The sequence below is a fragment of the Oryctolagus cuniculus genome, chromosome X (assembly GCF_051225735.1).
Source record: "Oryctolagus cuniculus isolate XC-2025 breed Fujian yellow rabbit chromosome X, ASM5122573v1, whole genome shotgun sequence".
In the NCBI taxonomy this organism is placed as follows: domain Eukaryota; kingdom Metazoa; phylum Chordata; class Mammalia; order Lagomorpha; family Leporidae; genus Oryctolagus; species Oryctolagus cuniculus.
The window spans coordinates 48,271,797-48,298,099 of NC_142888.1; the positions used below are offsets into that span (position 1 = coordinate 48,271,797).

At 51.7% G+C, this 26,303-nt stretch overlaps 1 protein-coding gene across 8 annotated transcripts in view; it reads left to right on the plus strand.

Moving 5' to 3' along the window:
• The window catches only part of STARD8 (StAR related lipid transfer domain containing 8), a 79,320-nt gene that overhangs the window by 21,593 nt on the left and 31,424 nt on the right, over nt 1-26,303 (plus strand). Inside the window, exon 1 of one of the 8 annotated variants that reach the window (XM_008272730.5) lies at nt 16,953-17,159. The exons of 4 other annotated variants lie outside the window; for them this stretch is intronic. In XM_008272730.5, the coding sequence (XP_008270952.3) occupies nt 17,051-17,159 (109 nt within the window). In that variant the 5' untranslated portion in view covers nt 16,953-17,050. Of the gene's footprint in view, nt 1-16,952; nt 17,160-23,486; nt 23,722-26,303 lie in introns of those variants that run through there. 3 more of the 8 variants (XM_070067148.2, XM_017349828.4, XM_008272733.5) reach the window with 3 other exon arrangements.

Sequence of the window (26,303 nt, forward strand, 5' to 3'; positions counted from 1 at the left end):
GTGGGGGAAGGGTTTCCAGGATCATGGAGGAGTAGAGCAGCCTCCTTTGGGGCCAGAGGGGCTGGAAAGCCCAAGTTCCCAGTTCCTGTTTTCAGGAATGCAAAAGAAAAAAAAAAGAGTTAGGCTCAGACTGATAGATGAGGGTCAGGCAAATATCCTGGGGCACAGTCTCAGTGGCCTTTTTCAAAGCCTGAAGCATTCCTGAAGACCAGGGCTTGTGAGGGGATTGGAAGTATGGGGGGAACAACGGGTTTGAAAAGGATCTGGTGAGTGCTCTTGGGCACTTAACCCCAGAAGTGTGTGGCTGATCCTTCCAACTCAACCCTAAAAATCCTAATTCTTTTTTTAATTTATTTTATTTATTTGAAAGAGTTACAGAGAGAGGTAGAGCCAGAGAGACGAGAGAGACGAAAGAGAGAGAGAGAGAGAGGTCTTCCATTTTGCTGGTTCACTCCCCAAATGGCTGCAATGGCCAGAGCTGAGCTGATCCGAAGCCAGGAGCCAGGAGCTTCTTCTGGGTCTCCCATGAGGGTGCAGGAGCCCAAGGACTTGGGCCATCTTCTACTGCTTTCCCAGGCCACAGCAGAGAGCTGGATCGGAAGTTGAGCGGCCAGGATTCAAACCGGTGCCCATAAGGGATGCCGGCACTGCAGGCAGCAACTTTACCTGCTGCGCCACAGCGCTGGCCCCAGGATCCTAATTCTTGAATGAATCACCAGCTACCCAGCCACACAAGCAAGAATGATGGGAGTCACGTGGACTCCACCATCGTGGACTCCGCCATCTTTCTCACTTGTTGCCATTTGATCACTAAATCGTGCCCATGAGACCTCTTTGTAATGTTTCCTAAATCCCTCCTTCTTCGCCCACACTGCAGTACCTCCATCCAGGCCCATAGCAGCTCTGGTGTAGATGGTTGCTGCTGTCTCCTCACTGGTCTCCCTGCCATTGTGCCTTTCTTTCCAGTTCACCCTCTATACAGAGTTCTCTGTTTAAAAGAATCTGGTCATGCTCCGAAAACTGTTGATTCTTCCCTACCTTTGGTCAAGGACAACTTCTTTGTATTGGCGGTCAAGGTCCTTCACAATTTCAATCACCTGTCTTTGTCCATCTCCTAGCACATTCTCACGTTTCTGAGCTCTGTGGGGCAACTCACCATTCCCTGAACACACAGTGAGCCCTTGTTCAGGACATTCTATGGGGTGTGTCTTTGCCAGGCCCCCTCTGGACCTGTCAAGTCATCCTTTGTATGCCCTTCCCGTGCTGTCTGTTTCTCTGTTATACCACATCGCACTGCTCCTCACTGGCCTCTTCTCTTCCCTGAAACTTCTGTTTCATGAGCTCCTGGTGTAAGGTGGCAGCAACTTGACTGTCCCCTGTATTCCCTGAATTAAGCCCAGGGCTTCACATAAACAAGGAACCTGCCAAAGTCCATCTTTTATTTTTGATGGCACAGCAAAAGAACTTCTGGTAACCAGACTGGTGACTTCGTCTTCTCAGTGTACCTTCTTGCCTATCATTGCAGCTCTAAACCAGCCACGACGGCTTGGCACAGAGCTCCAGTCTCCAGCTGACAGAACTCTGAGGAGCCGGTATTTCCAACCGATGGTGTAGATCCATGTAAAACACATGTCCAACAAAGCCTTGAAACTCGCAGACTGCCCTCTATCTCTCAAGGCAGGAAGGGTACTTGAGGACAATATCAAGCATCCCTTGCATCCCCAGGGATACCCTGGGCAGGGGGAGGGGAGGACAGAGTTGATGAGCATCTCATTCCTGTTTCATTCATCCAGATCTATTTGACCTTTGGGAAGTTGCATGAAATGTTGTCTGTAGACTGGAGTCTGCCCCATGAAAGTCAGTGTTGGTGATCCCAGCTTGAATCCAGTGTTCCATGGCTAACTGGCTCCCTTTTATGCCATTCTTGCTACTGGCCCACTTGACCTCTGACTAAATTCTCCAGGTAGGGTGAGACTTCCTTTTTCATTCCCCACGTGGTTAAGAGTTCTTCTTTGTACTGAGTCAGAAGTTGCCCTCTATCCAGTGGTCCTGTTTTCACTCTTTGGCATCTCCTTGGAATAGTGTGTTCCTTCTTCCCTTGGCCAAATCTGCTGGCTTTTAGAATTTCTGAAATCTGGGGGATGGATCTTTCAGCTCATACATGCTGATGCTGTCATGGCAGTTGGGAAAACTGAAGCCCCCCAGGAGAGTAAGTGATCCACACCACAGCACTGTAGCTAGTCAGTGGCAAAACTGAGACTGGAACCCAATACCCTACTCATCTATAATGTCTTCCTCAGCCTCTGTCCTTCCCCAGAGCGAACCTCTGTGGCTCCTAAAATCATCTCTCCCAGTCCTGATGACTTTTCTCCAAACTTACTCCCAGTTGACAGTACGCACCGGCTAAACAGCAGCAGCTGACCTTGTGAAAGCTTCCTGGCTCCCATGTATTGATCCGCCCCGGGGAAAAAGGCCAAGGCGAAGGGGGGCAAACTGGCATCAGAAACAGAGCCGATCCCTCACCACAGCCTGATAGCCATTCCTCACCTCTTCCTCTTCTTTCCATGGGCCGACATTCCATTCCAGCAGCCCTCCCTACATGGCAGGGCAGTCAAAGGGCAGCTTTCGGGGGCCCCTTCTGACCTGTTTGCTCCAGGGGTCCTGCTGTGTGACCTTCCCCATCCCAAATCCAGGAACAGGAAGAGTTGGTTTGCTTTGCGTTTTGAGGAGAAAAATGAAAACATAGGAAGCAGGGCTTTGGAGACCAGAGGCCTCCGACGTCTGTGTCCATTTGTCCCTAGAGCAGGATATTTCAGGGAATACATTCCACAGGGGAAGGGAACGGCCTCGTTATTAAAAACCAAAACACAAAGCCCTTCAAGTTTAGAAAGAGAAAAAGGCTAAAAGGAGGCTCTTAAGGAGGGGAAAGGCAGTCATTTTGGAATTTCTAGCCCTTCCCTGCCCCCATCCCCAGCTACTTGGGGCTGTCATACTTTGATCTTACTGCTGTTATCATCACATCTGGTCCCCAGAGATGTTCTGTTCCCTTTAACCTTTGACCTAAGAGAAAGTCCAAACCCTTTGTTTCCTCAAGGATCACCAAAGTAGGTTGGCATTCAGAATCTTCCTTTAAAACCAAGAAAAAAAAAACAGACATAAATTAATTACAGAACACACAAAGAGTGGAACATGAAGCTTTCCACGATTTTTGTTTTAAGAAAACCAGCAAATGGGGCTGGTGCTGTGGCGCAGTAGGTTAATCCTTCTCCTGCGGCGCCGGCATCCCGTATGGGCACCGGTTGTAGTCCTGGCTGCTCCACTTCCAATCCAGCTCTCTGCTATGGCCTGGGAAAGCAGTAGAAGATGACCCAAGTCCTTGGGCCCTTACACCCATGTGGGAGACCCAGAAGAAGCTCCTGGCTCCTGGCTTCGTATTGGCACAGCTCCGGCCATTGCAGCCATCTGGAGAGTGAACCAGCAGAAGGAAGACCTATCTCTATCTCTCCCTCTCATTGTCTGTAACTCTACCTCTCAAATAAATAAATAAATAAACTCTTTAAAAAAAAAACAAGCAAAAGCAAGGAAGTGCTTTATCAGTCCCCAACTGTCTCCCAGGATAATGAGTTCATCATCTCTAATGAACTGCTTTGAGCTTGTCTCGCTTTCTCCCCCTCTTAGCTCTCTGTCTCTACAAAGGCGAATTGCCATCTTGTTTCCCCTACCACTGTTACTAAAAAAGCCAATGCTAAAAGTCTTTCACTGGGGATGGGGGGAGCCTTCCAGAATGTTTTAGGGTCCTTTTCAGTTCTGTTTTCTGCACTGGGCAACATGGCTAGTTCACAGCTGGTTGTCAGGAAGGAGTGTGGATCATTTTTGAGTGTCAGAGAAATGTGTAGCCTTGCAAGGAAACCAGCTGTGTCCATATCTGGGGCTTCTACAGGTATGCATGACCATGTGTCACATGTGTACCACACATAAACATACACACACACACACACACAACCTATCTTTGCCACAAATATTGCTTTTGCAGTATAACAAGACCTTCCCCACACAGAGACATACCACTGCCTCCTTAGGGTCAGAGGTAAGCGGAACCTCTTGCTTTTTGGAATGGCCTGTTTTTCCTAAAAGATGTGGGGGGCAAATAATCATTTTGGTACTTTAAAAAAAGCATAGATCAGTGGTGGAATAGACTGCAAATTCACATGAATTTGTAAGATACAAGTGGAAACTTCAAAGAGATTTCTCACTTGTGACTAGTTGTGTGGGATTCTCCTCCAGCTCTTACGCGGGAATGAATTCATTCTGTTCAGCCATTTGGGAGTACTTTGATGCCAGAGAGTGAGAAGCCCTATCTGAAATGGTGGGTCCCTTAAGGGTAGAAATTTTTGCTTCATTTCTCTCTGTAAACCCACACTGAATACACAGCCAGAGAGGCAGGGTGGGGGGTGGTGCTTGGAAACTATTCACTTGCTCCATCTATCCATCCACCCACCCACCTATCCATTCATTCATCCATCATCCATCTATCTGTACATCCTTGCCAAGAAATAAGAAAAAAAGTAATCTTAGGGTGGGAGAAAGAATTTAGTTTCTGGAGGATTCGACGGCCCTGTGCTTGAATTCCAACTCTGCCATTTATTAGCTGTGTGCTTAACTATCCAAGCCTCAGTTTTCTCAGTTTTGAAAGGAGAAGCCAAATAGACCACCTCTGGGTTACTGTGTGGCCTAAGCGTAATAATGAGAGTAAGAGTCCTCTGTAACAGGCGTGGGAAACCTTTTTTTTTTCTGCCAAGGGACATTTGGATATTTATAACATCATTTGTGGGCCATACAAAATGATCAACTTAAAAACTGGCCTGCTACAGGTTGATTGATTTTGAGTCCCACCTGCGGTTGCCTTGGCGGGGCCAGACCAAATGATTTCACAGGCCTTATACAGCCCGCGCGCTGGATGTTCCCCACCTAGCTAAGCTCACAGGCAACACACACATTGTAATTATTAAATGATTATAAAATGATCACCATGACTAGCCCAGGCAGCAGGGTGGGGAGGGGGGTTTTGTCCAGTCCAGAAATCTGACTTGAGACTAAGGAAGCAGAATGTGAGACCTCAGGAATGAGCCCTGGGGCTCCCAGGATGGGGAGGGCTCCAGGGCCCCACCCCCACTCCAGGGAAGCAGTGCACGAGGCCAGAGGGGGAACTACGGAGTAGAGTGATGGAAGGATCACATGAGCCTCGTACAACACAGATCTCCAACGACCAGACGTGCTTTCCCTCTCATATCGGCCAATGAGCCCCTTGGGTCATTCATCACTGGGGCTAAAGTACAACCAGGCATGATGTGTTGACCTTGGACAAGTCTCTTTTCTGTGGGCCCTGACTGCCTCGTAATTTAAATGATGGAATTGAATTGGGTGGTCTCTAAGGCCCTCCAAGATGTTACACATTGTGTTTCTGTGACCTTTAATTGGAAAGGAATTCGGCTTTCATTTTCCAAAATATGTGACCCATCTGATCATCTGAGAGTTTCGCACTGAATCCTGGACGCTGGTGACAAACAGTTAAAAGCAGCTGGGACAAGAAGTGCCTGGCTGGGTACGCCTTCTGTTTATAAGTGAGCTGATCCCTGTGGCTCCTTCTGCCCTTGTCTGGCTGAACTGGCCCAGCTGGACATCTCCAGAGCAAGCTGAGATCAGTACCTGTGAGGGGTGTGTGGAGAAAGCAGATGTTTCCCAAAGCCTGGGCTCTGGCCCAGGTACCTCACAATATAAAATGAGGAAAGGGAAGAAAACAGGAAATCCTACCCACTGCGTGCACCCAATTGTTCAGGAAGAATGCCTTCTAGACAGGCCCGTTGTCTCGGAAGGCAGCAACAGCTGCTGACTTGGAATGGCTGACTTCTGCAGACTCTGGGATTCTCGGATTCCCCCCCCCACACTTCCCAGTCTGTTGAGACCTTTGCCATTCTTCGAAGCTCAGCTCAAATACTGACCCCTCCCTCTTGCAAATCCCCAGCATACTGAGTCTCTGTCTTAGAGCATGGATCATGTTCTGCCTTATGTTTGAGCTATTTCCTTTCACATGTGGATTAAAAATAAAGTACATGTTCCAAGCAAAGAGTTTCAACCTGTATATTTGGATATAAGACCAAGAGCCAAAGTCCCATAACCCCTCACTCCCATTTTGCAGAGTTAACACTACTCAGAGGTTATTTTGGTAACTTTCCAGAAACCTATGGTCTCCATGCTATTGAAATGCAAGAGCATGATGTGTCAGACACAGCAGTGGCTGTGGCATCTAGACATTTGGCTTTGAGTCTCAGCTCTCCATTTGCTGCGCAGATCAGCTTGGGTGAATTCTGTCTCCTCTTTGACCCTGAGTCCTCTGCTCTGTGAGTGAGATAAGTTCCCCTCCTGCTATTATTTCCCAAGATATTGCAAGGGCCAAGTGAGACAAGAGATGGCCATGCCTGAAAGACAGCAGGGGGCACCCTATTTATCTCCAGGTTTGCTTGTGCATCTTGACTGTTAGTGGGTTGAAACAGGAACCTCAGTCCAACTGGAGCTATGTCCCTAACACTACTAGTTGTGACGACTTGTCTAGGACAGGCAGGTGGCAATGCTGGGAGATAGGGAACTGACTCCCTGGGGTTGTACGACACCTAGAGGTGTTGTGTTCTGCTCCTGCCTGGTTTTGGGCACATAGCTCCCTGACCTTTCTTGGAAGCCAGACTCAGCTGAGCAAACCATTTTTCTGAAGTTACTTGCCTTGCAAAAATGCTGTTCCTCTACCCAGTGGGCCTTGGCCCAGCCTCCTTGCCCCAGTGCACTTTTGTTACTTTGAAAATTCCTCAACTCTTGCTTCCACCCTCTAACTCCCTCAGCTCCTAATGCTTCCAATTCTGGCCCAAGTAATGCTTTAAAGTTGCCCTGCCTCCTCCTCCCTCCCCCCACCTCCAAAGCTTACTTCTATATGAAGTGGAAAGAAATGACCAAGATGATTCAATTTCTCTAAGTGGACCAGACAGAAGACGGTTGGGAATTAGAGCTGGAGCACTCTTCAGATATTATCTAGTACCCAACTCCATCCCTCCCCTTTGACCTGAGACAGGGAAACCGAGAGTCAAAAAAGGGAAGAGCCATGCCCAGGAAATTAGTGGCTCTGGCAGTCATGTGAAGGGGGAAGGGGCAAGCCTATGGGTCGAAGGGGTTAAAGCTGAGGGAACTAGCCTGGAGAAGGTGGGTGGGACTCCAGAAGAGATGACCATGGCCAGAGAAGGCAAGGTCAATCAGGAGAAGCAGTTGGGACCAGCTGCAAAGATTCCCCTAGAAGTGGAAATGGAAGAACTGTGAAGACTGTGGTTTAGCAAGCTATTATGAGACTTGCTGAGCATGGAGAGGGAGGAGTGAGGAAGAAAAAGATACAGGAAAGGGAAAGCTAAACCAAGTCATTGTTGATTCAGAGTGATTGGACCAGTAGAGGTTAAAAGAACACAAATAAAAAGTGTCATAACCTATTTGGGGCTTCCAGCTACCTTATAAGTTCCTACCAGAGCTGCTGTCTGATTTCTTCTAGGCTCTGAGCATGCGAGACAGTGTTTAATTTATTTTAAGGTCAGAGTTACACAGAAAGAGGAGAGGCAGGGAGAAAGAGAGAGAGGTCTTCCATCTGCTGATTCACTCCCGATTGGCCACAATGGCCAGAGCTGAGCTGATCTGAAGCCAGGAGCCAGGAGCTTCTTCCGGGTCTCCCACATGCATGCAGGGGCCCAAGGACTTACGCCATCTCCTACTGCTTTCCCAGGCCACAGCAGAGAGCTGGATGGGAAGTGGAGCAGCCGGGACTCGAACCGGCGCCCATATGGAATGCCAGCACTGCAGGCGGCGGCTTTACTTGCTAAGCCACAGCGTTGGCCCCAGTGCTTAATTTCTGAGCAAACCCAGCACTTTCCACTTTTCCCTCCCCAGGCTACCTCCTCCACAGCCATGATCAGATTTTGGTCACAGTCACATTAGCAGGCAGACTCAGGTCATTTTCCAGATAACAGGAGATAAAATAATTTCCCAGGGAGAAACGACAGCAACCAGCATATCTTGATGTTGAGAAGCAAGACAGGTACTGAAAGAATGAGGAGCCTGGAGCTCAAATTCCAGTTGCAGCCCTCATTAGCTGTATGATCTTGGATAAGTTGCCAAACTTCCCTGTCTCTCCGTGTCTTTATCTATGAAACAAGGTTAATCATAGTGCCTTTCTGAGAAGGTGGCGAAGGATCAAACAAGTACAGCTTTTGAACAAGGCCTACCTAGCACATGGTGTTCAAAAACGGTAGCTATTATTGTTATCATGATTGTTGTGGGCTGAGTGCTATTGTATGCACTTACTGTATGTACTTATTGTACGCACTTATTTTATCCTATGTGACGACCTCTCAGAAGGTAACTGAGTCTCAGGTGCAAGATGAACATATCTAGCCTGTAAGATTTATTTATTTATTTGAAAGAGTTACAGAGAGGCAGAGAGAGAGAGAGAGAGAGAGAAAGAGGGAGGTCTTCCATCTGCTGGTTCACTCCCCAATTGCCCAATTGTCTGCAACGGCTGGAGCTGCACTGATCCAAAGCCAGGAGCCAGGAGCCTCTCCCAGGTCTCCCATGAGGGTGCAGGGGCCCAAGGACTTGGGCCATTTTCTACCGCTTTCCCAGGCCACAGCAGAGAGCTGGATCAGAAGTGAGCAGCCGGGACTTAAACCAGCGCCCATATGGGATGCCGGCACTGCAGGCAGTAGCTTTACCCGCTATGCCACAGCCCCAGCCCCATAGCCCATTGGCTTTTAAAATGTTCTTAGGTGCGAACTCCATCCTCCTCCTCTCCTAAAATGGAATCTTATATAAAATCCCAATGTATAAAACATAAAAGCAACATGGCTCCGATGGAAGCAAAGTAGGATAGAAGTAGAGTCCTGGAGTCTCCTGACTCAGTTTCCCTTGTTTTTCACTCCCCCAGCATCCCCATGGTAGACCTTGAGGCTCCTTCCAGGCCACTGATCTAGTTCAGCCAAAACGTCTTTGCTCTGATGAAGACACTGTAACCCTGAGAGGGCACAACACATGTCCAAGGTTCCGTAGCAAGTCAAAGGCAGAGTGGGATATGGGTTGGCACCGCTGTGCATGGTGCACAGCAACTCAAAGAGAACACAGAGCATCCAAGGCTTGGCCCTAGCTGAGCTAGGAAAGGACGGTGAGCAGGAGGGAAGGGAGCTCCCTGACTGGACATGCATCCTGTTAGGGCCCCCCAGACTTCAAGACCATAGACGAGGCCTCATCTCCATGGGACCTCTTACTGCCCAGAGTTTGGGGTTCTGTTGTGGCAAAGGATATAGTCTCATCTCCCTTAGATCTCCAGGGTACCAGGATGCAGCTGACTCGGGCCTCCATGCCATCATCCAGGCCTTCTGATTGTGCTCTTGGCCCAAGCTGGGATTTTTCACGAGGATCCATCTTTCTCCTCCAGGGTTCCGGGACAGCAATGTGGGGAAGAAGGGGAGGCCTTGGCACTCTGCCCTTTTCACAGCTTAGGTGTGCACGTGTCCCTCTGTTCAAGGGCTGCCCTCACTGTCAGTGCTCTTTATCAAAGAACCTGCGCGTTGGCAGCTTTTATTTCCAGGACTTCAGCATGGGTTGCCTGGGGAAGCCACATCGAAGAGAAATTGCAGGAGACAGTCCCCCAAAGAATTTGCACTGGCAGCTTTGGGAGCTTCTCTTGAATCCTCTTTTCTGACTTGATTTCTGGAGCCACTCATGCTCCACGAAAGCCCTGAGGATGGTCTCTGCAGGGTCAGGCAATGCGAGGGCAGAGCCTGGGTACAAGGGCCCTGAATTGCTGCCTCTTTCTGGCCAAGCCTCAGGCTTCTCTGTCTAGTCCACTACAGGTAGACCAGATGTTTTCTGAGCACCCACAGCCTCTAGGGTGGGCTTGTGTGGAGGCCCTGACCACTCAGTGCTCTCTGTCACACACTGGCCTAGAATCCCAAGGGAGTATTCCAGCGATGGACACATACAAGGCCCTCCTGGCAAGAAGGGGGATGCAGGGGGCACAGGACTGACCTCCAGGCTGCAAACTGCCACTCTGACACAAAAGGAGCTTTTGCTCTTGACAAGGCCAGTTGCTGGAGCAACTCTATTTCAAGAAAATTTAAGAAGAAAAAAAAGACAAATGTATCTCAGTGCAAAAACACTGAAGTCCATGCAGAGCTTTTTCATAGCATACTTTTTTCTTTTTTAATAACAAAAAGATTTATTTATTTGAAAGGCAGAGTTATAGAGAGAGGGAGCAACAGAGAGTGGGAGGTCTTTCATCTGCTGGTTCACTCCCCAGATGGCCGCAATGGCAGGAGCTGGGCTGATCCAGTACCAGCAGCCAGGAACTTCTTCTGGGTCTTGCACATGGGTGCAGGGGCCCAAGGACTTGGGCTATTTTCTGCTGCTTTCCCAGATGAATTAGCAGGCAGCTGGATCAGAAGAGGAGCAGCTGGGACTCGAACCGGTGCCCATATGGGATACCAATGCCGCAGGGGGCACCTTTACCTGCTACTCCATAGGGCCGGCCCCCATAGTATACATTTTTCATGAGCTTTTTGAACTACCCTCATATATGTTGCTACCCTTCTAACAATCCTTCAAAGACTTGGCTGCAAAGGTACAGGAATTGTCCTGCTCATTTTAAAGAAACCCAAAAAAGGCTAGTGATTGGGTTCTAGTGAGAGACACAGCAAGAAAGAGACAGGCGAAGAGCTGCAACTTGGGGCCTCCCATTAGAAAGCTGCAGCTCACTGCTCACAGCAGCACTCCTGCTGCCATTCTAGCTGTGCCTGGGTCATTGTCCACTTACCAAGTCCCCTCAGATCCATTATCTTGATGCTTGCAGGGCAGAAAAAATATTTCCATTTTCCAGCTGAAGACACTGAGGCTCAGTAACTGGCCAAAGGTAACCCAGCTGCTGGGAGCTGAGACCGGCGTTGTGGCCAAATTCCCCTTTATTTTTCCATGCAGCGGGCGCAGGACGGATCGACTTCACTGAAGCCTGTTTCTTGAAGATGGAAGGCAATACACCCCAACCCCCAGCGGAACATCTAAGCCCTCCTCTCTTTCCCGCATGAGCCTCTGAATCAGGGTGCCTTTGAGGGGGAGACAGAGAAGCCAGTGAGTCTGGTTTCCCAGCACAGACCCAGAGCCGCTGGCTCTCGCGGCTCACTGGATGCCTTGTCAGCCTGAATGGCTTTGTGGTCAGGGTGCCGGGTTGGGTCCAGCCACACGGATGGCAGGATGGCAGGCCAGTTTCTCTGTCTTCCTCTCTGACCGCTGCGATCGCACTTTATGTCCCTTCACCTCAATGACATTGGGGAAAGGAACCTCCGAATCTCTCAACCACCATTTACTTAGGTCAAGGCTGCTTCTGGGTTCCTTGCTCCCCCACCCAACCACCCACTCACTATTCATCCAATCCTTTAACAAATATTCTCTGAATACCAACTCTGTGCTAAACCCTTTCCTGAGCAATGGAAAGGCTATGAATACTGAAATACAGTCCTGGCCCTCAAATAATTCTAAACTCAACATAGAGTGATTGTTGAGGTAGCTGAGCTGGAGAATCATCCAGAAAGGGAAATGGTTTCTGCTGCTGATGTAAGGTGCTAAAAGGATATGTAGGAGTTTGCAAAGCACAGCTGATAGGGCAAATAAAAGCTCTTGTGTCTCAGTTTCTCATCTGTAAAATGGGATAATAATAGTACCTACAAGATTTCTGTAGGGTCTTTGTGAAAATATACAAAGAACATAGAATGTTGCCAGTCATACTGAAGGCACCATATAAGTGTTTACAAAAAAAAAAAAGGAATTAAGGATGAGCATTCCTGGGAATGCCAGCTGCCTCAGCGGGGCGAACTTGTACAGCTCTCTGAACGCCAACCTTGGAAGTGTGGACTTTCCATCTAGGTGATGGACAGCTACTACTGAAGCTGGATCTTGGCCACAGAGAATGGCAGAGGACTCTAGGCACAGAAAGTGGCTGTCTCCATTAGCCCAACAGGTGCTAGGCCCAAAAGACTGTCACCAGTCAGGAAAAAAAAAATCAGTTGCTAAATATGAATGAAGGACCAGCTCTGTGCATGTCCCAGTTCTGGGCTTAGCTTTGATCTGGGGTGGAGAGAGAAACACCTGTCCTCAGGAATGGCTCATCTTGTTGGAATAAGGCCCATTTCTGCCTAGAGTCAAAGCAATGATCCTAGAGGGAAGAAGTGGAGGGAAGGAGCTAAGAGGAACTCACGTGGCCAGAGAGACAATTAGCAGCTGAGGCTGACTGCAAACTGAGGCGACTGTGGCAAATCACTTAAGTTCTCTGCAGTTTCCCATTGGAAAATGGAGGCATGATATAATTCGACCTTTCTGGAGCCAGTGTTGTGACACAGTAGATTAAGCTGCCACTGGCAATATCAACATCCGATATAGGTCCCAGAGTTTGAGTCCTGGCTGCTTCACTTCATCCAGCTCCTTGCTCATGCACCTGGGAAGTCTGCAGAAGATGATCCCAGTACTTGGGCCCCTGCCACCCACCTGGGAGACCCAGATGGAGTTCCAGGCTCCTGGCTTCATCTTGGCCCACTGTGGGTTGTCGCTGGCATTTGTAGAGTGAGGAGTGAGCCAGTGGATAGAAAACTGTCTTTCTCCTTCTCTCTGTGTCTCCCCGCCCTTCCCCCCTACCCCTGCTGGCTCCCTCTGTAACCCTGCTTTCAAATAAATAAAATAAATCCTAAAAAAAAAAAAAAAGAAAGAGACAAGGTAAGCAAATGCCTAACTCCAGAACAGGACAGCATGTAACAAGTGCCCTAAGAACACTGTCTCCAAAATAATAATAATTCAGCCTCCTTGTAGAGTTGTTGTGATGATTACATCATATGGACAAAGTGCTGAGAATGTTGGTTTACGTGGCCAGGCTCCGCGAGCTTCAGTTATTGTGGGTGGCTAAGGGGTCTCCTTGTGCTGGGATCTGGTACCCCTGAAGCACAAGGCAGTGGTCCCGAAGCATCTAATTGCACTGGACCCATGAGGTTCATCTTCCTGAAATGTCAGCTTTCCTCAAAGGCTTCAAGAAGAAAAACAGCAATTTGTCTTGAAAACATAGGGGACATACGCTGAAGTTAACTGGAAAATTTAAGTGGAATTTAAGATAAGAGCAGAGACTTCAAAGACATTCCCTGCTAGGAGTGGAGGCTTCAGGTTACATCTTCAGCTTTCCCCACATTCTTCCCCCTCACATTCTTCAGCCCTGAGGCTATCTGAACACAAAAGTTACAGCAACACAGCCACGGGAGCTCCTACTATATGGGAGGTTCAGGATTCAAATTCTACCACTGCCGCGTTTGAGCTACTGTGAACTTAGCAAGTTATAGTCCCTTCCTCACTCCTCAGTTTCTCCACCTAGAAAAATGGAGGTGATAATGATGACCACAATAAGAGGGAACTTCAAAATGTTCGTGGAAATGAGAATTTAAAGTGCATTTTGTTTTGATGCCCCCAAAGTCTGAAAGCCACACACATGAGAGCTCTTGAAGAAGTACATGAAAACGTGAATTATGGCAAATCTGTGAATAGATTTCAAAAATATTTTGCACTGGAGTGAGTGCTGTGGTGCAACAGGTAAAGCTGCTGCTTGGCCTGCCCGCATCCCAGATGGGAGTGCGGCATTGAGTCCTGGCTACTCTGTTTCTAATCCAGCTTTCTGCTAATGCATATCCTGGGGGCAGCAGAAGATGGCTCAAGTGCTTGGGCCCCTGCCACCCACATGGGAGACCTGGATGGAGTTCCAGGCTCCTGGCTTCAGCCTGGCCCAGCCCTGGCTGTTGCAGGCATTTGTGGAGTGAACCAGCAAATAGAAGATGGCAGGTTTCTCTCTTTCTCTCCTTCCTTCTCTCCCTTTCAAATACATGAAAATGACCTTAAAAAAAACCCTTTGCACCAAAACAAACTTATCTTTTTAAAAATCTGTACTTGTTTTTTTTTTTTTTTAAAAAAAGATCTATTTATTTGAAAGGCAGGGTGAGACACATGCACACACGCACACACACACATACACAGATTTTCCATTTGCTGGTTCACTCCTCAAATGGCTGTGACAGCCAGGGCTAGGCCAGGCTGAAGCTAGTGAAGTGGGAAAGGTGGGGTCTAATTTCATTCCAGGTCCTTGCTTTCTACTTAGAGAAGTATTCTAAGCACAGGCACATATATGGTGCACAAAGTAGCAAAGATTATTTAAAAGGTAAGGAAACACACACACAGAGGCATAGGGCGTAGGTGAGGAAGGTGAGGAGTGGCATGAAGGGAAGGAGAAAGAGAGAGAGAGAGAGAGAACCTCAGCACCTCCTCTAGTCCTCCTCTTTATTTGCAAAGAGAGCGAATCCTCCCCAGTTGTTGGTCTCTTTTATGGGGGTGGTTACATGGCACCTCCTTTCCCAGGTCTCAGGTGAAGGGAGATCCATCCTGGGAAGGGTAAAGCTTGACTGACACATAGGTGGGTAGGATTACGTAGGGTGGGAGTCGCAGGGGGAGGTGAGGGAGGTGGTGGTGTGGCCCTAATCTAGCTCCCTATGTCCCATATCACTAGGAGCCAGGAACTCCATCCAGGTCTCCGACTGGGTAGCAGGGACCCAAGTCCTTGGGCCATCTTTCAGAGATTTCCCAGGTGCTTTAGCAGGAAGCTGGATCAGAAGCAAAGCAGCCAGGACCCAAACCAGCACTCTGATATGGGATGCCAGTATTGTTGGGTGTGGCTTATTTCACTACACCACAATGCAGGCCAATCATTACTTATTTGAGATGCAGAGAGATAGACAGACTTTTCCACCAATTTGTTAAAGAATCTTTCTTTGCCTGCTTTAGAGGACTGCGATAAATAAATTAATCCTTGAAAAGCAGTTAGAACCACACTAGACATGATAGCTAGTGCTCAATACACCTTAGCTTTTACCGAATCCATTCTGGCAGTTCCCATAGCAACACTGTTAGTCAGGCGTCATCCTGTCCATTTTATGGGGCAGGCTCTTGAAGTTGTAAGAGGTTAGGTAAGAGCGCCCCCCCCCCCCGCCTTTGCTAACAGCAGGCATTCTTTGCTGTGGGGGAGACCAAGGGACCTCTAAGGTCCCTTCCAGCTCCCAGGTTCCGTGATTCAAGTGTATCCTTGGAGCCTTTTCACATCACTCTTCTGGCTGGGGCTGAAGCAGCAGAACTCAGGAAATAGGGGAGGGACTGGCCAAGGAGGGAGATGCCTTAGCCGGGTAGGAAATGGCCGCTGCCGCTTAGGGGCTGCGTTCTGCACTCCCGCCCCAGCAGAGAGCAAAGGAGAAACGCCTCTGCTCACAGGAAGCTGACTGGGGCCTCCCTTCCCTAAAGGGGGAAGCCATCCCTGTGGAAACTCAGAGGCCAAAGGGTCGGCAGCACCAAGCTGGGTATAGACAGGGGCATCCCAAGAGGTTGTTGCAAGCAGCTGGGTTAGTCCAGAACAGTGACTGCCGATTTCTGATCTCGGAGAACAGAAAGGATTCCATAAACTACAATGGCTCAGCGCAGGAACAGCAGACTCACAGCTGTCTTGGTTCAGAAAGGACTCACTGTGTGACCTTGGGCCAATGCTCATCTCCATATGAAGGCTTCAGTCCATAACCGTGATGGTTCCCAAAAGGTTCGTGGAAAATGCCTGTTATAAAAAAAATGATGCAGGGATTTCAAAAATCGGGGGATCCCCAAACAAACTTATCTCTTAATTCCATTTTCCACAAAGTTTTTGTAGGGCTCCCTGCTGGTTTTTTTTTCTTTACCCCAGCATCTGCTATGCGCCAGCACTGCCCTGGGGACAGGGGGAGTAGTGAATAGCATGGAGGTGAAAATGTTAACTTCTAACTCCCTTCTGGCTCTGACATGACGTGTATGGAACATGGGTGCAAATCGTATGCAAATCGGCACAGATCAACTGCAAAAGACGCTTCCTTTTCCTAGCTTATCCCTCCACAAATAGGATTGCTTAGCTCTGGATTAGAGGCACATCAAAACAGGAGTGGAGCGGCGATGGCTGGGTCGGGGAGCTGGTAACTCTTGGCCTTCCCTCTTCAGTAAACAAACTTAGCCAGGCCCTCCCACCATCCCCAGATCAGCTAATCCGAGTTTGCTTACTGCAGGTTGGGGGTGAGGGGGTAGAGGAAGGGTCATGTGTGTTAGAGTCCGCCAGGTCCTTGGCATTCTTGGATCTCCATTTTTCCACCTGTCGCATAAGGACTGCTGGCACTTCAGGAGATTCTTGGTACTAGAAGGCTTTCAAGTTATCCTTGTCGGAATCCAGCGGCTGCCACGGCTCTGCCCAGCTAGTCAGCACAAGAGGGCTGAGGAGCACGTGAAGAACAAAATGGTGCAAGCAACTAGGCAGTGAGCCAGTCCGCCCAAGAGGGCAGCTGCCACGACCCGCTCTCCACGTGGAAATGACACCAGCTCTTCCTCACGGTGAGATATTGTAGGTGCATAAGCTGAACTCCACCCGCACCCCGACTGCCTCACATTGTGGGGGTAACAGCAGGAAACAGGGAGATCAGTGGTGAGACGCCTCTCAAATAGAAGGCAAGGGCAGAAAACGCAAGAACGTGACCTCAACCCCCTGACTGGAGACCCAAAGGCGAGAGGGTGGCACAGTGGTGGAGCAGAGTGAGGCCAGTCAAGACAGCCAGCCAGCCAGCCAGCCAACTTGTCTTTTAATTCCATTTTCCACCAACTTTGTAAAGAACCCTGCTATGCCAGAGTGCTGGTGGTGGTGGAATTTTCTAGTCACTACTGAGGGGGCGGGGCCACCACAGCCGTCATTCACTAAGCTCCTCCCTCAGCCCCGGTCCTGGCTTTCCTGTCTGCGGCTCAGTCCCGGTGCAGCCACCCCGAGACGCCAATTCCGTGACTGGCGCGCGCGCGCGCTTGCGGGTTCCGCAGCCGCCTGGCGCGGCGCGGCGCCCCCGGACGCATGGCTGAGGCGCGGGGCTGGGGGCCAGCCTTGCGGCTTTCAAAGCCTCGGACGTGGACGCCCTGGGGTGTGAAGGGCACCCGCTGGGAGCCGCCGCGCTGGAGACCAGGTGACTAGCGCCCCGCAGAGCAGGCGGGGCGGTCAGAGCTGGGCTGCCTCTTTCATTGAGACCCTCCCGCGTCCAGCGGCCCCGCGCCGGCTGCGCGAGGCTCGTGGCCCTGTCGCCTCCGCCTCTTTGGTACCAGTTCCCTTTTCATCTAAAAGCCCGCTCTTGACTGGAGTGCCCCTTTTTTGAGCTTTCCAATCCTGCATGTCTGCTTTCTTCTGACTCCCGGTCAACTTTTGCTGCGTCCCAGCTGTCCTGGTCTCTTCCCTGTCCGCCTCCGCGTCCAACTTCAGCTGAAAAAGAACACCACGGTACTCACTGACACCTAGTAGGCAGTTGCTAAACAGTAGGGGCTTTAACCCGGATTCTTCCGGCGGCTTTCTTTGTCTCTGCCTCTGGCGTCTGCGTGTCCATCCTCTTGCCTATCTTCCTGTCCCGCTGTGTGTCTGACCCTCGGCTTATTTTTCCTTCATCATACGTTGTCTTTTTGTCTTTCTAGCACGTTGAGGATCTCCATATCCTTGAGTCTTACGACCTAGAAAGTAGCTCCCACCGACCACTGGTAGCGGGCTACTTAACCTGTCATTGTGCATGGCAGCCTTGAAGACTGCCGGGTAACCCAAGAGGCATCTTCATGGTCAGCCCCCATTGCCCCAACCTCCATGCCAAGAACGCCGTGGACTCCAAGGGAACTCTCAAAGTCTCTGGCATTGGGGCTCTTTAAAAATTGAGAAGCTGTCCATCTCTTTGAGCACGTCACAGGATTTCCACGTATGGACCGTTACTTTTCGCCCGCAATTCTCTCTTACTCTCACTCAAATAGCAGGAAGGAAAGAACAGCCCGGCTTGGTTTTCTCAGCACAGATTTGTCGTGGGACTTGGAATGACAAGGGCTCCAAGACCCTCTGCTCAGACTCTGATTCCGGTAGGAACACTGCAGTCCAGAGAGGGCAAGACTCTCCCCCAGGTCACACAGCTCCTCGGGTAGGAGTCAGAGTAGCCTGCTCCAGCCTCTGCCCCAGGAGCCACTTTGGGGAAGGGGGCATCAGTCCTGCCCACCCTGGGAGCCTTGCTGGCCCCTGTCCCTGTCCCGCAGGAACTGCCATGCCGGCCCGCCGGCCTGGGAATGGGCATTCTCAGTCTGGGGTTGCCATCCCTCCCCACCCCCAGCCTGGAAGACTGGGGCCGCAGCTGCTGGGCCAGTGTGCCCCAGCCTCCACCCCTACGCCTTGCCAGGGCCTGGCACGGACAAGGGCTGCGCGCCCAGGTTCTCTGTGTGCAGGGAAGCCCCAGGCCTGGCCAAGGGTGGTGTCAGACTGGTACCTGGGGCAAATGTGCGATGTGCACGTGTGTGGAGGGTACGGGAGGGAGACTGCATGGGGGAGGACCCGCTGGGAGGAGCAGGGATCGCAGGGCCGAGCAGTGGAGCCCAGATCCCTGTGCAGAGGGGCCCCGGACCCAGCACAATCCGCGTTCCCCTGGGGTGGCCTCGTGAGTCCTCTGAGGGCTGCCGTCCAGGGCCAGCGGAGGGAGGTTGTTGGCCAGGAATGAGGCCGGGCGGCCTGACTGGAGAAGGCCAAGCCTGGACGCCCATAGTCACAGGGCAGGGCTGCACCGGCCAGACAGAGGGCCCCAGACAGCTCCTCCCCTCCCCAAGCAGCGCCCCGCTGAGGGCGCCAAGTCTGCTTGGGCCCAGGTGACCAGCTGGTGGCAGAAGGCACAGCCTGCGTGTGTGCGGGAAGACAGAGCCGTCCTCTGCCCTCCTCGGGCTCCTCCTGGGCTCCAGGGCTTTGTCCCGGGAGCCACAGTCCCGCAGGGACCCAGGAAGGACCTCAGGCGAGGGGGCAGGCTGCTGAGGTCCTTACAGGGGCTGGGGGGCCGCGGCACCACTGGGGACAGTGACCAGGACTCAGCCTCTGGGCCGACTCGGCCTCAGCCCCTTCTTCCTGCCTGCCTCTCCCCGCAGCCGCTCACCCTTCCTTTCCCGCCTGGTCCCAGATCTGCTCTTTCCGCGCCGGCCCCAGGAGGACCCTTCTGCCACCTCCAGCGCAGTCCTCTGCACCAGCCCCAGGGATAGGGGGCGTCGGGAGCCCCAGCCCCAGGGGCAGACACGGAGACGCCCTCAGAGGCAGAGAATGTTCTGGAAAGAAGGGACCCGGGGACCCAGGGCCAGCCCTTGCTGTCCCAGATAGGAAAGTGGCCCTGCCAGGGAGGGGCGGTGGAAGGCTGAGGCGGGACCAGGCAGTGGGGAGGGCAGGGGGCTGCAGGGAGGGTCCGGCCTCTGCTGCTTCAGGAGTTGGGGGTGAGGGGTGCAGGGCAAGGCTGGGGGCAGCGTTAGCCGCGGGCTTGCCCTTGCTCATCTGCCCTCCACACACTGTGACCTTCCTGTAAAGGACAGGACAGGGCGGGGCGGCGCAGTGCACATCCTGCTCTGGGGCCCCGTGCGGGGGGACCCCATGGATTGGCCTGGGGGTGCTGGTGTGGGCCCCTGGCCCTTTGAGTGCCTGCAGAGAGCCAGGCCAGGGGCCCCTCCTGAGTGTGGCACGGGGCCCCACGCAGCATTGTGGCCGTGGGCTCTGCTGCACGCCTGCTGGGGGTAGGGGGGCTGCTCTCTGCTCAGGCTCACCCCTGCCTACAGTTTGTTGGGGTTTGGAGGGGCCGGCTGTAGGCTCTTGGGTGTGGGAGCGAGCCGGGCCTGGGGTGTCTGCCTCCAGCAGCCCAGACCCAGAGCCTGCAGGAGCCAGGAGCTGCCCAGTGCTGGCAGAGGGCTGGAGGGCAGCCCTGGGAGGTGAGGAGAACCCTGACAGCCCCTGGCCTGGACCCAGCTGGGCCAGTGCTCCAGCTTCCCCCATTCAGGCATTCTCTGGGCGGGGATGGGCTGCCCCGGGGGGCTGTTGGCCTGGGCTGGGGGCAATGTGTGTGTCCTGCCCGGATAGAGCCCTGTCCCCCACCCCCACTTGCCAATGCACAATGAGGTGCCTGTGTCCCCTCTCCTGTGCCGGCCCCTCCCTCCGCAGCCCCATCCCTAGAGCTCTGCCTGCTGGGTCTGCCTGCTCTTAGTGCAAATCCCACTGCCATGGCCATGGCGGCTCAGGAATCTGTGTTATGAATCGTGACTACTATCCCATGTTGCGGTAGCCTGTCAATAGCCCTCTTTCACTAGGCTGGGTGGGGGCCTGCAGCTCCCTGTCAGCCGGCCTTTCCCCTTCCTGGCCTGCCCTGGTGGGCTTTGATGAGGCATGCAAGAATGTGTGTACAGCGTGTCAGTGTGTGCGAGGGCCCTGGTGGTCATGTGCTGGGTGGGGCTGGTCTGAGTGTAGTTCATTTTCCCCCTTAGAACTCCTGCTCCCTGTCTACACTGCCTGACCCAGTCCCCCTGAGATAATTTGCTGCTGCTCCTTCCTCCCCCTTGGAAAAGAGTAGGCTCTGTTTGGTTTCTTCCTGACCCTGAGACTGAGCCCTTCCCGCATAGGGCGTGGGCTTGCCTGTGACAGCCTCAAGAGCTCTTGCTCGCAGGCAGGGAAGGAGGGGTGCGGGGACTGCGGTGGGTGCACAGCTAGGCTCAGGGCAGCGGGACATGGAGTTGGGCTTTGCCACCGCCTAGAGGACAGGGGTGGGTTGGCCCTGTGCAACCCCTGAGCTCTACTGCTCTTTCTTTCTTCCCAGGGCTCTCTCCTACTGCTTCTCTCCATTGCCCACTGGACCTGAGGCTCCAGTCCCACTTTATGGGTGTCGAGACTAATGGTAGATTGGCACAATGTCACCTTCTGAGTGACAACAGCCAAAATGTGGTAGAGCTGCCGTGAGCACCCAGCTCCCTCACTTTCTAGTTCTGAGCTTTCTCCACCATTGCTCAGTGACTCTGTCACTTAGGAGCAATGGCTGTGCTGGCCGGCACGCTAAGAGTTTATGTAGCCATGTAAGATCAGTGTCGTAATGATCATCAGCGATGTGCAGATGGGGAAACTGAGGCACAGAGTCACACAGCTGGAGCTGGGGTTTATACTCTAAGCCTTCTGGCTCCAGAGTCCATTACACTCCCTCCTGTGTGTGACCACTGGGCCTGAGGTGGTGAGCAAACGAGGGAAGCTGCATGCCGCAGGCATAGAAGCACACCTACGCACACACAGTCTTTTTTTTTTTTTTGAGGGGGCCCTCAGCCTGCATGGTGCACTGTACAGTTTGCTGCCCAATGACAGAGCTTGCATCCAGGGTTGCAGTGGCAGTGGTGAGAGTGGAGGCTTGTGGGAAGAGGGAAGCCAATGACTTAAAGGTTCCAGATGAGCCACTCAGGGTGCAGCTCACAGAGCAACCTGGGAAAAGGTACAATTTCCTCACTCCTTAAGGGTGCTATGTGTATTACTGAGTATTTGTTCTATAGAAGACTGGCTTAAGCTGAGGACGGGGAACAGGGCCTTGGCACTAGCATAGGGGATGAGCTATCTTTGTCTTTCAGAAGCTCAAGGGATAAATGAAGGAGATAAACAAAAGGCCCAAAGAAATAGTTCTGACATGGTTTGGACCATTTCAAAATGTCACAGTGTACATGGCAAGTACTAGAGTTATAGCTTTCCCTGAATGTTGTTGTTTCCTCAGTCATTAAACAAATGTTTTTATGGAGCACTTACTCCATCCCAGGCACTGGGAAGCTTTCACTGTAATTTTTTATAGTTAGTTGCCTTTTTTGTAGTTTTATGGTTTGATTTTTTGACAACTGGTATCTTGGAACCTATCATATCTGATTTAGTTGGATATAGCTACTAAAAGTAAGTTGTTGGGCTTTCTCATTATTCTTGTGATTGCAATCTCTTCATGGTTGTCCCTTAAACATCTTTCAGCATGCATACATTATTTCTTAGTAATGTGTACACTTTACTAAGAAACCATTGTAGGCACTGTGCTTCATGTCATGGGGTGAATGGAATTGGCTCTGACATGGTTTCTTGCCCTTTGGGAAATGGTAGGATCATTGTAGGATCCCCATTTTTACAGCTTTTCTAGTGTTGTGTACAAGCAAGAACTAGGAAACTTAGGGATGCTTACAATGATCACAACCCTCCAGAGGGAGGTCTTATCCCTTCTCACCTGTCATAAGGATTTCCGAGTTTTGTTTCTGGGAGTGAGCCTATGTGTGTAGGTCTCATTCACACCCAAGACACACAGGGGCATGGCTCACTTGAACCAAAGTGCCAGAGGATACCAGCTGGAGGCCTGCAGCTGAGAGGAAAGGAGAGGTTCCCACTGGCCAGAGCTTCGCCTCATTGTTGCTCTTCTGATTCTCCTGGGGGCCAGCCTGGAAAGAAGCTGGAGGACTTTCCATTTGGCCTCATAGACTGAGAGTTGGACAGGCAGGGGCCTCCAGGAGCCAGGCTAGGTCTGGTTTTGTCATTGCCTCGGGTGGCCCTTGGAGAGTTTTTGTCCTTGGAGAGTTTTTGTCCTGAAGAACAGGTATTTTTGCTCTTATGTGTGTTGGATACTCTAGCTTCTTAGATGAACAGTTTTTGCATTCTAGGAACTTCCACTCATTTCTCCCATCCGTTCAGTATCGAGAAAAGAGCTGGGGTGTAGGTATTGGCCATGCCACAGATTTGTTGGGTAGCCTGGAGGGAGTCACCTTTCCTTTCGTTCCGTATTCATTAATGTGGGCAGTAGTGGCTGGACTGCCTGAGGTGTTGGGAAGTTGTGCTGGGAGCCGTGCAAAAAAAGACAACCGAGAGGCCAAATCATAGCACTGTTTCTTACTGAACTTGAATGGATTTTCTTGCAATACTTGCTGTGAGAGCAACTCTTGGAAGCCCTCTTCTGCTGTGATTAATGGTGCTTCCCCACGTTTTCCATGTATGAGGTAGACTCTGCAAGTCGGGGACAGAGGGTTTGGGGTCCTGGGAAAGTTGCAGAATGCTAGGGCCTTGACAAGGTGGTGGTGGGGATGGCAACTTCCCTCTCAAATAACAAATGACCCGGTTCTCTCTTTATTGGAGATGTCACCTAAGTTGTGTCTTCTGGACTGCCCATAAATCATCCTGAGTTAGTCGCTGAGCCCTCTCTCGCACATGGCAAATGTATTTAAAGTCCCCACACGGTGCCAGACACATTCAGAACTCAATAAATATTAGTCCGTGTGCCTGGCCAACTCACTCCTTCACCCCCAGTCGTTGGCTCTGGGCTTGGGCTCCTCCCTTCCATCGGTGTGACCTGAGGGAAAAGGCAGCGGCTTGGGGATTGGAGGAGCCGGCAGGCAGAGCGCCACCCGCTCCGAGTTGGGCGGCTTTCTGGGGAGGCCAGTGGGCCGGACTGAACCCTCATTGGTCGACGGTCCTGTAGGTGGGCGGGGCATCCTTACAGCCCTGTCCGCAGACGCTCCCTCCCCACCTGCGAGGCGAGCGGACTCGGGTTGACAAGGGCTAAGCAGCAGCGGCAGCTGCTCCTCTGGCTGGCCCCGCTACCCTCGCCAGACCCCAGGCTCCACTCGTGCCCCGGACGGAGTAGTACTGTCTGCGCTCGCCACCCGCCCGCTTGCCGCTGTGTGGTGACCCGAACCCGAAAGGGTGGACGCGGCCTCCAGGTAACAGTTGGGGCGACGACAGAAGGGAGACCCAGCTGGGCAGGGCGCCCGGGCTCCCTCGCCCCGCTTCGCCTCTCTGGCGTGCTGGATCCGGGTTCCTCTCCTAGCGATTCCGCTGGGCAACGGATAGAGGAGACCTTAAGGAAGCGATCGGAGCCACCTTCCGCCCCCTGAGCGCGCTCGCTGCAATTCTTCAGGCTGTGTGGCCGGGTCACGCTACTTTTCCTACCCTCTTCTTCCTGTGCTTTCGAGGGCATTTTCAGGAAGCCCGGGTCGGGTTGTGTGGGCTTTCCCGTCGGCCGCTGCCTCACTGCTTTCCTTTCCGAGAAATGTGTAGTATTTTCCTGGTATTGAGGTACCTGCGAAAATCTCCAGATAAGTGGGAGCTTTCAACGGCTCAGTTTCCATATGAAGTCCGATATGGTTTGCATTAGAGAACATCTGAACAAGTAAAAAACGCCTTCTGGTGGAAATTTTTGGGATTTCCCAGTTAGATGGTCTGGGGTTCTATCGCTGTCTCTTCTTCCAACACTTGTTAAAGTCGAGCGCTGCATTACAATTTAGGAAACTGGGGTTCAGCCAGTTCATGTGTCCTTAGGCAGGTCATGCCACTGTGGGCCATGCTGTTTTCAACTGCACCTAGGTGGCAGCTGGATTTCCATATCTGAAGAGTCCAGTCTCCTGTGCCTTAACATCTGGTGCCTTAGTGCCCCGGGCCAGGCTCCTAACTGGCAGATAAAGGGTTGTCTCTGAACCGCTTGGCGCGACAGGAGCTATGCAGATGGAGAGTGTTGTGGTGATTATGCAGCTAAGCCAGCTGGAAAACCAGTGTGTATGTGGTGGTGGTGGGGGGGGCGGGGGAGAAGCAAGACAGCGGCCAGACTGACGGTGGAGAGGGGTGGGAGTTTTCTTCCAGAGACTGGGAATTGCAGACATTGAGCTGGCTTGGAACCTGTGCTCATCCTCAAGTCCTGGAGCCCTGGCTTGTCTGAGTCCCACTCAGAGCACCCAGTGCTGACAGGGAGGAGATGGAGGGTAATGAATCACACCCAGGGCTATTTTCAAACCCTGACTCTTCCAGTGCCACCAACTCCCGCCCCCACTTGAGAGGTTCCTGTGTTCCCCCTCGCCCCGCCCAGTCTGTATCCTTACTGTTTTCCACCTCACTTTCATCTTCCTGGAATGAAAGAAGGACAGCTCTTATGTGGGGTCAGGAGCACAGGCAGCCCTTGTAGAGGAGAAGGCTACTGCAGGTGGTTCCTCGGTGGAAGAGTGGCGGGGAGGGGAGGGTTTGTGCGGGGGTGGGACATTTTCAGCTGGTCCTTGTTTCAGAGATTTTGCCATTTGTCCGTGTTCTGGGTTTTTGATTGGAGATTTCTGCTCAGGGGGCCTCTATAGTTAGGGCTATGAAACACCACACTGGACAGAGTCTGGTCTCCCCTGTTCTCCTGCCTTCTTTCCACACCCTAAGCAACTCTAGGAGCCGTATGCTAAACCTCTCTGTGCAGCTGTGGCTCCCCTCCCCCATCTGGAGAGGGGAGGCTGCCAGGAGATGACACCTGGAGGTGTTTAGACCAAGAAGAGGGACCGAAGGGGTGAAAAGGGCCTATGTACCCTGTGTGGGTCTTGGGAGTGAGAACAATGACTCTTGCAAGGAGGATGGCAGGGTCTTCATTCTTAAAACTCCTGAGTTGGAGCAGACGAGCAAAACAAAGTAGTGTACAACGAAGCAGCACCAAGACACCTGAACTTCGATCCTCTTTGTCTTGAAGTTTTAAAATTCAATTCCTGGCCCTATGGATTGGACAGGGGGAACAACCTGGGGCTAGGTATAGGAACAGGGACACGGAAGCAAGAAGGTCACGAAGGGCAGAGGAGGATGGTGCCTAACCGGCAGGCTGTTCTGGCTGGTGCTTTTCTTCTAGGAGACTCCTAGTTCTCCTTCCCCCAGCAATGGAGAGTGCGAGTTCAACAGATGGCAGGTTTCCCAAAGGCAGGCTGTGCCTTCACCTCCTCGGGAAAGGTGGGGCAAGAGGACTCGGGCTGGAAGAAGGAGTTTCCTTTGGCTGGAATAGAAGACAGAGAACCTTCTCCTTGGGCTTCCAGTTTGCGTAGGTTCAAGAATCATATCCGTTGGCCCTGAGAAGGCTTTTCAGCAAATAAAATAGGGATCGGGGATGCCAGGTTTTTAGGATGGGATGGTTGAAGTCTAGGTGAGTATTCTTCTCCATGCCACAACTGTAAATGGGGTAGTTGAGCACTGGGCTGGGTACACAGTTAAAGTCTAAAGTGTTTAATTTGTGACTCAGGGTCTTGTGTGTGTGTGTGCATGCATACATGTTCATGTGTGTACACGCGTGTGCCAGGGGAGAGTGCTAGTAGATCTGAATCATTGGATGGGAGGCTCTACAGCACTGTGTTTGTGGGTGGAACTTCCTTTTGTGCAGCCACGCATGCTGAGCAGTTGTTGTTCCTGTTTACCTCACGGACATGCAGCAATTTTAGAACTGCATGTTAAGTTCCTTAGGATCTCAGGGTGGCATGGAGCAAAGCACAGGGGATTGGGGAGAACACATGGAGCT